The sequence below is a fragment of the Grampus griseus genome (assembly GCF_964374135.1).
Source record: "Grampus griseus genome assembly, chromosome: 8".
Classification (NCBI taxonomy): Eukaryota; Metazoa; Chordata; class Mammalia; order Artiodactyla; family Delphinidae; genus Grampus; species Grampus griseus.
This window is the reverse complement of record NC_139002.1, coordinates 101007878-101021065: the sequence shown is the minus strand read 5'-3', so window position 1 is coordinate 101021065 and position 13188 is coordinate 101007878. Positions and strand designations below refer to the sequence as shown.

The 13188-nt window shown below is 53.6% G+C and overlaps 1 protein-coding gene across 3 annotated transcripts in view; it reads left to right on the top strand.

Annotated features, from left to right (window-relative positions):
• RAB3IL1 (RAB3A interacting protein like 1) overlaps positions 1 to 13188 on the top strand; it is a 41713-nt gene that overhangs the window by 13040 nt on the left and 15485 nt on the right. Inside the window, exon 1 of one of the 3 annotated variants that reach the window (XM_082659971.1) lies at positions 10863 to 10958. The exons of the other annotated variants lie outside the window; for them this stretch is intronic. Coding sequence (XP_082516097.1) covers positions 10948 to 10958 — 11 coding nt within the window. The 5' untranslated portion in view covers positions 10863 to 10947. Of the gene's footprint in view, positions 1 to 10862; positions 10959 to 13188 lie in introns of those variants that run through there. 3 annotated transcript variants of the gene reach the window in all.

Here is a 13188-nt window from a genome sequence, read left to right as displayed (position 1 = left end):
CAGAGTGCATGGGCTCTGTAGTTTGCAGCACGTGGGCTCTCTAGTTGAGGCGTGTGAGCTCAGTAGTTGTGGCGCACTGGCTTAGCTGCCCCGCAGCATGTGGGATCTTATTTCCCCGACCAGGGATCGAACCCATGTCCCCTGCATTGGAAGGCAGATTCTTTACCACTGGACCACCAGGGAAGTCCCTGTCCGTTCATTATTAAGAATGGGAGCTTAAAAATTGATGGGAAGCTCTAAGCATGTTGACTTTGACCTTCACAGTATGGTGTTCTGATGGGGCATTTCATGGGTAACACTAATCTTAGGGTCTTTAGTCCTCTCTTCTTGGGCTGGCCTGAGTCCCCAGGGAAGGTTCATCCAACCTGCTGCCTGGAGGGTAAAAATCTGGCTGCCAGTATTCTGACTGCTTGGTAAGGGAAGAGGGTTTAGGGCCAGGGAAGGGGGTGGTGTCTCAGTTTTCAACTTGTATGCAATCACTTAATCCCCTTAGTCAGCTATTGTCCCAAAGACTGTTTTACCGTCTCCAGAGAACAAATTTCCAGTCTTCTGTTAGACTCAGAAAGGGGAAGTTGCTTAGTGGCATGAAGTAGGGGAGAGGATACAGGGATCTAATTTCTTCTCAATCAGCTTTGATCGAGAGCTTCACGTTTTAGCCTTTACTACCAATGCTAGAGGTCTCTGTTGCTGCCAGTTTCTGATACTTTGCTTCCTTAAATCTACTCATAATTGAGAGAGATTTGTTGATACCTCACACTGTCATGACAGATTTGTCTAATTTGCCCCTGTAGCTTTAAGGATTTTTGCTTTAAATATTTTTAGACTTTTTTATTTTAGGTGTATACTAATATAGAATTGTTATATCTTTCCTGGTGAATTTCACTTTTATTTTACTTAACATTGTCATCACTTCATCATTACTGCATAGTGACTACCTTTAATAATACTTTTTGTCTTAAAGTTCAGTTATTAATATAGATATACCACCTTTCTTTTGCTCTGTATTTTCTTCATATAACTTTTTTCTTTTTAATAATATGTTTTATTAAAGTATAGTTGATTTACAATGTTGTGTTAATTTCTACTGTACAGAAAAGTGATTCAGTTATACATATGTATACATATGTACATATATACATATATATACATTCTTTTTCATATTCTTTTCAAGTATTGTTTATCACAGGCTATTGCATATAGTTCCTTGTGCTATACAGTAGAACCTTGTTGTTTATTCATATAACTTTTTTCAGTCTCAACCTTTTCATATTCTTATGCTTAAGTGGGTCAGGTGTGTGGGTTTTTTAAACTGCTTTAAGCATTTAAGTGTACAGTTTAGTGACAATAAGTACATTCATATTGTTGTGCAACCATCACCCATCTCCAGAATATTTTCCTCTTCCCAAACTGAAACTCTGAATCCATTAAACAAATGTTGATGTCTATCTGCGCTTTACTTTCTTTTTTTTTTTTTTTAAAGAATCAATTTCATTTATTTTTGGTTGTGTTGGGTCTTCATTGCTGTGCTTGGTCTTTCTCTAGTTGCGGCGAGCAGGGGCTACTCTTCGTTGTGGTGCGTAGGCTTCTCATGCGGTGGCTTCTCTTGTTGTGGAGCACGGGCTCTAGGCACGCGGGCTTCAGTAGTTGTGGCACACGGGCTTAGTTGCTCTGCAGCATGTGGGATCTTCCTGGACCAGGGCTCGAACCTGTGTTCCCTGCATTGGCAGGCAGATTCTTAACCACTGCACCACCAGGAAAGTCCCTGTGCTTTACTTTCTATTCTTGGATTTTATAGACCTCATAAGTCTATGCTCTATATCTCTTTTCAACTTCTTTTTCAAATTTTCCATATCTGTGTGTACTTTTCTGTTACTTTTTGATTATTTATATATATTTTCCAGGACTCTAATTCTCTCTTTGGCTCTGTCTAATCTATTTAACCCATTCTTTTGGAGATATACATCTATATGTATACTTCATTTGGTCATTCAAAAATCTGTTTGGTTCTCTTTAATAATCACTTGTTTATTTATCTTAAGTTCATACATAACCTTTCTATAATGTACATAGGACCTGAGTATCCGGGGTTCTATAGCATCTAAATCTGTTCTATGTTGTTTCTTCTGATTCTCACTCATGGTGGCTAGCCTCCTTCTGTGCTGGCGATCTCTGATTGGGAGCTCATTACTTGGTATTAACCAATGGGAATCTTCTTACCTGTATTTGGACACTTCCCTCCAAAGGGGATTTGCCTCTGCTTCTGCCAGGAGCCAGAGGGTGCCACCAGCATGGGACACTTCAGTCCTCCTTGAGGGCCCTGGCTTCGTATAGTTGCCCAAGATCCAGCTCCCCCACCCTCTCCTGGCCAAGCTCCCAGCTTCATTCTAACTTTTCTTTTGGAGGCAGGAAGTGGGTTTTGGAGATCTTGGAAGACAACAGGGCCTCAAGGAATCATGGCCTCTCTTTGCGGGATATTCTTTTTCTGTAGCAAGAAGGTTCCTCACTGCTCTAAGTCCACCAAATGAGAAGAAGCAGAAATTTTCCAATCCAGGGACTTCCCTGGCAGTACAGTGGTTAAGGCTTCGTGCTTCCACTGCAAGGACGCAGGTTCGATCCCTGGTTGAGGAGTTAAGATCCTGTGTGCCGCAAGGCCAAAAAAAAAAAAAAATTCTCCAATCCATTCCACACACGTCTATAGTAGCCACCTTTTGGACATGCAAATCTGATCACATCACACCCCTGCTTGAACCCTTCAATGACTCCCTTTTGTCCTTAAGTATAAAGTTTGAACTCCTTGGGAATTCCCTGGCGGTCCAGTGCTTAGGACTCGGTGCTTTCATTGCCGTGGCCGGGTTCAATCCTTGGTCAGGGAATTAAGATCCCACGAGCAAAAAAGACAAAGTTTGGGGCTTCCCTGGTGGCACAGTTGTTAAGAATCTGCCTGTCAATGCAAGGGACACAGGTTCGAGCCCTGGTTCGGGAAGATCCCACATGCCACGGAGCAGCTAAGCCCATGAGCCACAACTACTGAGCCTGCACTCTAGAGCCCGCGAGCCACAACTACTGAGCCCACGTGCCACAACTACTGAAGCCCGCGCGCCTAGAGCCCATGCTCGGCAACAAGAGAAGCCATGACAATGAGAAGCCCACACACCACAATGAAGAGTAGCCCCCGCTCACTGCAACTAGAGGAAGCCCGCGCACAGCAACGAAGATCCAACACAGCCAAAAAATAAATCAATAAGTTTATTTAAAAAAAAAAAAAAAAGATAAAGTTTGAACTCCTTGCCCAGCTTACAAGGCCCCACCTGATCTGGCCTAGTTGCTCAATGTACTTCCCATCCTTGTACCTGTCACATTGTTACAATTAGATGTCTGAATCCCCCAACACACTCCTCCCCTGAACTGTATACTTCATGAGTGTAGAAACTTTGTCTTGTCCACTAATATCTCCTTGGCACCTGGCACAGGTGCTTATTAAATATTTGTCGAATGAATGAATGAATGAACACATTTACTGGGTGCCCAGTGTTTTTCTTACTGGTTTCTGTGAATTCTTTATCTTAAAGATGTTAACATTTTGCCATTTGTTGGGAATATTTTCCCCAGGCTATCTGGCTTTTAATTTTGGTGACTTTTTGGTGGAGGGAGGAATATAGAACATAGATAAGTTTTACATTGTCATGTAAACAGATCTTCTTCTTTTGAGGGTTCTTCAAACGCTTCTAAGTTCAGAAAGTCTTGCCCTCCCTGGATGTTTGATGTGTCCCTTCTATTTTCTGTGCACGCTGCTGTCGATTTCTTCTTCCCAAAGCAGGGCTCCAATCATGCCACTCTCCTGCTTAAAAATGTTTAACTGTCTCCTTGGAGCCTTTGGTATAAACTTCAAACTCTTTAACTTGGCCTCCAAGTCTTTTCATGATTCATCCCGAGGCGGTCCATCTGATCTTTTGTTTACTGTCCCCCAACTTAGCCTGAGCAGAATGAAGGGATCCCTCCCTCTGTACCCTGCTCTCTCCCACCTCCCAGCCTTCGTTCCTGATGCTCCCTCTGCCTAGAATCCCCGTCTATCTATTTAATAATTATTTATTCTATATATTCATAATTATTACATATTAAACTCCTGCTTATTCTTCAAGCCCTATTTTCTCTAAAAAGCCCCCCCTTACCCCTCCTCCTGAGAGGATGAATGATGGAGGGATAAGAACATGAGCTTCTGGAATCAGATAAATCTGGATGAAAATCCTCGCTCCTTCCCTTGTTCACTGTGACCAAACCCTTTAAACTTTCCACATCTCAGTTCCTTCATCTTCGTTTTGTTTGTTTTCTCGTTTTTGGCTGTGCTGCATGGCTTGCAGGATCTTAGTTCCCTGACCAGGGATTGAACCCTGGCTCCCTGCAGCAGAAGCATGGAGCCATAACCACTGGACCACCAGGGCATTCCCCCCTCCTTCATCTTTAAAATGGGAACAGAAAGCAATGAGAGGACCGATGGGTGATTGCCAGGGTGAACGAAGTCTGATATCATGAATGCAAAAATCCTAGCATGGTCCCTACCCCACATTTTGGAAGGGAGTCATCTGCTGCCCTAGGGTCATACTCTCCCCCTCTAATCGTATTTGTCCCTCAAGGGCTGGCTGGTTCTAATCCCATTAGGTGGCTGAGCTTTCCTGCTCTGGACCAGGGAGTGGGCAAACAGGTTCCACCTCAAAGAATCCAGCCCAGGCCCCCAGGCACCTTTGTGGGACACCCACACCCCTCTGGGGCAAAAGGAATCCCCTCCTTCCTTTCTTGTGAGCTCCAGTGGTTTTGTCCCTGGGAAATATTTAAGTCTCCAAAGAGGCCCACCAGCCAGCACTCTCTGCCCCTTGCCATCAGCACCCAGGACGACGATGAGTCAAGTAGAGCAAGAGTAATCCTCCCAGTTTAAAGGTGGGTAAACTGAGGCTCAGGCTATCTTCCAAATAGCTGGGTCTAGAACTTGTGTGGCTTCTCAAGGGGCTCTGGGAGGCCTGGACGGCTGTGGTGGGGAACCTGGGGAGAGCTCTGACCCCAGAGTAGGAGATGGTACAGGAACCCTGGCTCTCATGGCCTCCACCCCTTGTGCTAGATGGGTTAGTGCCACACTCGGAGGCTGGTGGGGAGCTCAGTGTCTGTGTAAGCTTCGTGAACCTAGAGTACTAGGCTTGAGTAGGTTGTTTTGTCTGTGTTGTCTGGGGAGAGCAAGGATGACAGTTCATTGGCTGGAGCGTGTGTGTGTCTTGGGGGCTGGGGGTGAGGGTGGGGACAACCTGGACAGAGAGGAGAGTGAGCTTAGGGTCAGGAGCCCTGGGTTGCAGCTCTACACCCAGCATGCTGTCACCTGGGATGAGCGCCTGCCTCCTCTGGACACCAACTGCCTTATCTGTAAAATGGGGGTGGTGGTAGATGGGCCGATCACTGCCAGGGGATCAGACGGCTGCCCTGGGCCCGGCTCCTCCCTGAGCCCAGACCGTCTTCTGGGCCTGACTTCACCCGATTGGCCCCCACAAATCTCTGACACCATTCTGCTGCCTCTTCCCTCTGTCCTGTCCTTCCCCCAGTGGCCTGGGCCGGACTCAGGCTCCCCACCATGGCGGGGGCGGGGGGAGCTGGGCAGGCAGTGGTGCTGGTCAGGCCTGGGCGGGGGGCCTCCAAGCCCACAGCTGGCCTCTCAAGCCTCTTCCTGGAGCCAGCATCCTCTCCTCCCTCCCTCTTGAAATCTGAGCCCGGGGATCCAGGGAGCTCTCGCCCTGCAAAACATTCCATCCAGTTGTCCAAACACTCTGCACAGCTGGCGGAGGGAGGGGCCCGAGCCTGGCTTTCAGGGAAGCCTTGGGCTGTTGTTTTCATGGAAATGGCTGAGTCCTTACTCAGATGGCCAGTCTGGGATGCTGGAAGTGGGTTCGCAGGGCTGAGAGGATAAAGAGCCCCCAGCACGCCCTCCTGGGCTTGCCCAAGGCCTCCCTCACCAGGGCCCGGCCGCTGGTGGGAAGGATCCAGGCTGCCTCATGCCGATGCGAGGTGGCAGCCGGGCGCTGGCGGCCTTGTGACCGTCCCCTCGGAACTGGGCTTGGTGCGGTGGCGGGGGAAGGGCAGCAGGAATGGCTGAGAGGTGACTTAGGGCAGCAGCTTTTCCGGGCAAGCAGTCCCAGACCTGGCTGCCTCTTGGTTCTGACCCACCAGTGACCCGGGATGAGTCCACAAGCCTCAGTTTCCTCACCTGCAACAGGAAGGGGTTGGGCTCCTTCTGCCTCTGATTTTCCTAAGTCACAACGAAGGACAAGGTCCTCAGAGCTTCCCGTGCAGTCCCAGCTGTGCCTAAATGTCCAGAAAGTAGCCAGATTTTCTAGACAATCCCCAGAACAACTCTGACTCAGTTTCCCCTCTGAGAGGACAGCTGGGGCTTGGCAGGGAGGAACCATAGCCTGTACACTTTGTCACCAGCCAGGCTCAGCCCCTTCACCTCCCGCCACGTCAGGGTGATGGGGAGACCCCCCCCCCGCCCCTTCACACATCCTGTTTTTCATTCATTGTTTCCAGGTGGGCCCAGAGGAAGGTGGAGGCACGGGAGAATCTAGCAGGAGGATCAGTGAGGAGCAAAAACAGGAAGGGGTTGGGAGCAGGCCATGGAAAATTCACTGCCAGGAAACAGAGGCCAGCATCTGGTTTGCATTAGGCTGAGAGAGCTTGGAAGCCCAAAGCTTGAGTGAGAGATATTGTTATCCATGCGCAGGGCAGGCGGGGTGTGACTACCCCTCAGGAACTGGCAGCTTCTCCCAGTGGGAACTCAGAGGCTGACAGGAAAAAAGAGGGAAGGCGAGGGAGAAGGGGACAGGAAACTCAGTGTCCACTGTGGCTGCCACCTCATGAATGTTATCTTCTTTGATATTCACAACTTCACAGGGGAGAATTGTTCCCATTTTTATAGTTGTGGGGATTGAGTCCCAGAGAGGTTAAGTGACTTGCCCAAGGTCACACAGCCAAGGGAACGGCAGAACTCCCGATTAGAATGCAGGCCAAACGAGATAGGGTGGAACACTCAAACCATCCCACGGGTGGATTGAGGCTGACTGTGTGCCAGGCAAGGGCCCACTGAGGATTTGGTGATGAGCGCGGGCCAGCCTCTGCCCATGGGGTCACTCAGTTCATGTGGGGGGTGTCTGACAGTGCCATGGGGCACTGTTCATGACACAAGGTGGACCACGTGTCTGAGGGCTCCAGCCCAATGCCTGCAGAGGAGAAAGCAATCCAGAGGGGAAGGCTTCCTGGAGGAGGGGGTATGAGCAAAAGAGAATTTTATCAGAGGGGGTGGGTTGGAGTGGAGGATGCAGAGAGGGGGTAGTGTGAGGAATGTGGGAAGAGGGGGGTGTAGGGCATGTCTGGGCAATAGCAGCTGGCCTGATGTGCCTCAGAGGGAGAGATTCCATTTTATAGTTGGGGAAACTGCAGCATAGAGCCTAATGTGCGCAAGGGTCCACAGTCTGGGAGTGGGGTTGAATCCAACCTCTCTGACTCCATCCAGGTCTGCGTTCCTAACTGCTACACCATCTGGTCCCTTTTTGCTGGTGGTTAATAGTTTTAAGGGGATATTGAGGCCAGGGACCACAGGGCAGCGGGGGCCTTGCCCAAGGCCACACAGCCAACTAGTGACAGGGTCAAAGCTGGACAGGCTCTTTTCAACTTGCCAACCTGAGTGGGAAGAGGACAGGCAGCCCCATCCATGGGCCCGGTAAAAACCTGGGGCCTTAGGTATGTAGAGGGAGGCTCTCACTTCCCTTCAAGGTATCTCACCTTCCTTAGGAGAGGGGCCCAGCCTCATATGCTGTCTGCTGAGCCACGGGAGTTAATAATTACTGGGTTTAAGGAGATAGAGGCCTGTCTGGGAGGCGCCTCCCTCACTGGCCACTGCTCCTCAGAGATAGCAAAGGTTAGTGTGAGTCTCAGCCTGGGAGTGGGGAGAAGGCTCCTGCCACCTTCCCGCTTGGCAGTCTCCAGAGACACTCTCGGTCTGGCCCTCCAGCCATGGACCCCGCTAAGGAACGCACTGAGTGCCCTGCCCGAGAAAAATGCCCTGTGTTCCTGGCAATGAGCTCAGGGACCGTCCGCTACGCCCCATCAGGTTTGGGCCTTGCACTCAAGGGCAACTTGGGAGAGCAGCCCTGGGACACAGACAGGTGAGCGGAGGGGATGGTGGAATCTTGCCACTCAGCAGGGGCATTGGGGGAGGGGTGAGAGGCGGGGCTCCAGACAGGGGACTGGCATAGAACTATGAGGAATTTCATGAGCATTCTACAAGGTCGGCACCGGGGGTGGTCCTGATTGTCTTGTCCAACTTGGTGGTTGTACAGATGTAGAATCTGAGGCTCAGAGAGGGCAAGACACTCATTCTTGGTCACACAGTGAACTGAAGTCCAGAATCAGGGCCTGGGTCATCTAGGCTGGCAGTCTTCTGGATGGGTCTGTGGCCAAGGCTGCCAGGCTGGGGATAAGGATGGCAGGGGTGAGGGGGAAGTTTGGGAAGGGCAGTGGCTTGGGGGCAGAGGACACACCTTTTATATTTTCTTCCCCACCTGCCGATCAGGCACCTAGTAGGCTCCTCTTGTTGCCCGACAGCATGTAGCTGGGGCTGCCAGAGAGCCCCTCTGGTTTCTGGGCTGTCTTTTCAGAAAACCGGTATAAGGGGTCACAGCCCCTCCATCCCTGGCTGTGTGACATTGGGCAGGTTCCTTAACTTCTCTGAGCCCATCTTTTTCAACTGAAGAGTTGTGGGAGGAGCTAGTGAGGCCTTGGGAGTCCTAAGCAGCTGCATAGATCATGGGATATTTTTGGCTAGTAATTGGGGTGGTGACAGTGACCCCACACTTGTCCTTCAAAGCCTCCCTCAAGAGTCTCCCCAGCCCACCGGTCCTCCCGGGCTGAGGACCCTTCCTCTGGGGCCATAGCCCTGGACTGACACCCCCTCCACCCCTTATCTCCCACCAGTCCGGGTTACCACGACTTGGACCAGGTCTTATCTCCTGCCTGGGCTTGTGACGACTTGGAGGGTAAGCGCCCTGTTCTGAGCTCCTTTTGTGTCATCCCCTCCCCATTCCCCTAAAGAGTGAACAGAGCAAGGTCCAGGAAGACAGCAGTTGCTCAAGACTATTTGGAGAAGGATTCGTCAACAAACATAATGACATCTGCTTTGGGCCAGACCCTGGGCTGGGCTGCGGTGGGTGGAGAAACACAGCCCCAAGGAGGACTTGGTCCCTGCCCTTGGGAAACCACAGCTGTGGAAACAATTGCCCTGCAGAGTGAAGGAGGTCTGGGCAGAATGAAAAGGACGTCACAGAGGGCTGCCCAGGTTGTTCACTGCACAGGGTACCAGCCAAGGGGGCATCAGAGCCAGACATCAAGTCTGGCTCGCCCTCCACTCACCAAGTCCTGTACCTTGGCATGGGCCATGCCCACCTAGGAAAGGAGTACCGTTCTCTAATTTGAACTAAGACACCATTCACTAGGCAAGGTGTACCCTGGGCAGGCAGTGGCCCTGGAAGTGGAGGTCCCCACCCCACATCTCTCCACTGCACTGGAGCCCCAGGAGGACAGAGCCTGTGTCTATGCAGTTTCCTTTTGGGTCCCCAGCCCTTGTATGGCCCACAGTTTGTGCTCAGAAGGGGTGGTTGGATGCATGCATTCAAAATACGTGCCCCAGATGAAGACGTGATAAACTCAAGCCTGGGGCCCCAGCTCGGGGTCTGAGGGTAGTGCCCCAAGTTCTAGCAATATCTGGAAGGGAAGTACTTCCTCCCATCCTCCTAGGCCTCCTCTAGACACGGAGGCTGGGAGCCATGGTCCCTGGCAGGAGAGAAGCGGGGTTATGCTCTCACTGGATCAGCCCCAGGCTGAAGTTGAGGCTGATGGTCAGGGCTCAGGAAAGGTGACAGAGGGACAGAGGGGTGGAGGGACAGGCTAGACCAGCGTTCAGGGAATCTGCAGAGGATGTGGGACCTGACAGGTGTGTGTGTGTGTGTGTGTGTGTGTGTGTGTGTGTGTGTGTGTGTGTGTGTGTGTGTGTGTGTGTGTGTGTGTGTGTGCGCGCGCGTGCGCAATTCTCCCAGAGAGTAGATGGTGGGCAAAGGTAAGGATGGGCAGTATCTGTTCAGAGCAGGAAGGGAGGCCCCTGGTTGGGGGGGGGAGGGGCGGGGTTGGGGTTGAAGACTTGGGCCAAAGGTGGGGCCTCCCTCAGAAAATGCACTCAGTAGGAGTGAGAAAACTAGTTTTGGGGTCAGCCCCACTTCTCACCAGGAGGGAAGTTGCCCAGAGACAGGCGCAGAGCAGGGAGGCCAGGGAAGGAGTGATGGCCGGAGGGCCGCGTGAGGGGGTGGGAGGGTGTCTGCCGGCCTTGAGTGACAGTCCGCTAAGAATCTGGGAGCTGAAAGCCCGGAGCCATGGTAGGCTCTTGAGCAGGGGTGGTCCTGGGAGGGTGCTGCGCTGGGCCGCGCTGGGCGCCGGATGTCTGGAGCAGAGTAAGCTGGGAGCGTCAGAGAGCAGTGCTGGCCGCAGGATGATGGGGACCCGCTCCTCCCCCACTCGGGCCGTCGCACTGTCCAGGGAGGGCGGCCGGAGCGGGGCTGGGCCGGGAGCGCGCGCGAGCTCTGCGCGTCGGCCGCCAGAGGGGCGGGGCAGGGCACGTGTCCTTGGGCCACCCCTCGGCCACGTGACCCGCCGAGGGCAGGGTCGCAGAGGGACTGGGGGCCGGGGCGCGAGCCCGGGCCGCACAGACCCACAGGCAGCGGGCAAGACTGACAGGCGGCGGGGCAGCCTGGCTGGCCCGGGGCGGAGTCGGCTGCGGGCGGGGACGCGGCGGGGGCGGCGCGGGGAGATCTCTGGGCGATCGCGGCGGCGGCGCGGGGAACCGACGCCCGGGCGCCCCGAGTCGCCAGTATGTGGAGCGGGTAGGTCCGCGCGGGGTCGGGCCGCGGCTGCCTCTGGGGGTGGGACGGTGCGGGGGGGGTTCCCTGCAGTGTGTGCACCCCTACTGGGAGGTGCTCTACGCCCCCATCCCTGTCCGTGCTGTAGCCCGAGGACTGGCGAGCCGGTTTGGGGTGGAAGGACATTCGGCATGGAGGGTTCAGGGGGTCTCTCTGGGGGCAGGAATTGTGAAGGGTGGGCTGCTGACCGTCCCGGAGTGACAGCGCCAACTCCTAGCTTGTCCGGAGCGCAAGTGAGATGGGGGCAAGGGGGTGTGCGGCGGAGTGCAAGCCAGAATAAGCCTGGGATAAGCACCTAGAGGAGGGACCCCCAGGCTGAGTGAACCCTTGAAAAGCAGTGCATTTGCGAAAGGGGGGACTGGGTCTCTGCCACATTCGCTTGCAAGTTGGTGAACTTCCATCTGGGGCTCCTGGAACCTGCTGAGCTCAAAGGTGGGTAGGACCTCCCTGCAGCCTGGAGGGGTGCAGCGCAGACTCTGGGCCCTGGACTAGTGGCTCCAGTACCCATATCTGTTCCTTGATTCTTAGGGGTGGTCCCAGTCCCTGGGCAACCAGGTGTGGGACCCTTTCCCTGTATTTGCAGAAAAGCTGTGGCCTTCTCATGGAGTTGGGTAAACACTTCTTCCTCCCCATAGCCTGGAAAGACCAGGTCCTGGCGGAGATGTGGCCAGAGTGGGGGTGGGTTGTACTCCTGGAAAGAACGGGGCCAGATGGGTGGTCCCAGGACAGGGCTCCTCCCAGCCACAGCCGGGGAGTGAGGGAAGCCCCACTGGAGAGGCTGGCGGGCTGGAGAGCTCTGATGCAGGCTAGATCCACTTTACTCCATGGCACCTAGCGAAGTTCGAGCTGAGATGCTAGGGGAGGGCTGGGGAGTCATCCCCAGCAGGGGCTCCTGAGAGAATGGGCTCCTGGTAGGGGTGAGGTGTGGAGACACGTGAGACTCTTAAAGGGAGAGAGTTAAGCAGAGCCTGGATTCTTGTGGAATTGCGCCCTGGGGGAAGGAGACTGAGCTTACGGAGAAGGTGGTTGAGGTGGGTTGGTGACAGCTGGAGAGGTCAGGGCGATCCCACCTGGGGTAAACCGTGCTTGAGGAGCTTCTGGAGGAAGCTCGTGACCCCTTGTGTTGGGTGCGCCCAGGCAAAACACAGCCACCGAGTTGCTGTGTGATCTTGAGAGTATGGCCTCACTGCCCTGAGCCTCAAGGTGAAATGTGTGGGTTGTGTGGTGGAGGTAATCCAGGCCCAGAGAGTGTCCTTTCCTGGAGGCGTCCAGGCTGGAGCCAGACAGACAAGTCTGGGAGGTGCCAGTAGACGGATGCTCACTTTAAAGACTGGATCCAAGAGTCCCGGGACCGTTCTGGATGGACCAGGCTGCCAAGCTGACGCCCGCTTGATCCTAAGTGTGGCTTACTTGGATCCCCCAGGGTGTCGCTGGGTGCAGAGCACATAGTAGGTACTTCATAAATGCAGATGGAAAGCATGAGGGGCAGGATGAGGAGCTGGGCATCTGGGGAGTGAGAGGCAGAGTCTTGGGGTTACCTTGAGCTCTGCCTTTTCATGGCCCCCTTACTTGGATGTTGGAGGCAGGGGCCAAGCTGCTAGCACCCGCTGGGGTCCTGGGGTCCTACGAGCTCACGCAGACCCCAGCAGCAGCTGGGAGGCACGCTGCTCAGGTCACACTTGCGCAGGTAACTGACTGAGCTGCTGTGACACCTGGGCGAGGGCATCCTTGAGATTCTTCCTTCTAGACTAGGAGGGGTGAGGAGTTGGTGACTCTGGCTAAGCCATTGATGTCTCTGGGGCTTGGTTTCCTTACCTGGAAGACAACAGAGCTACGTCTCTTGGGTGACTGCTCTGTTAATGGCCAGGTCGTAGTGCCAGTTCACCTTCTGGGCCCTGGACTCAGGGCTGCTCCCCTGGGGTGGGTGGAAGTGGCAGGACTCTACAGGAGCTCAGGTGGACCCTCTTCCTTGGGACTCCTTGAGTGTGGGCCCTGAACTCAGAACCCAGAGGTGGCTCCCCCAAAACAGGACTGCTCCCCTCCCCCTCCCCCACAGTGTCCCCTGTCCATAGTCTTGGGTGCCAAGCCGGCTTCCTGGTGATGGGGTGAGGATGGTGACTGGGGTACTTCTGCTGCTAACACAGTGCTGGGCACTTGAGACTTGGTCATCAGAGCCGAGAGTTTGGGTTCTGGG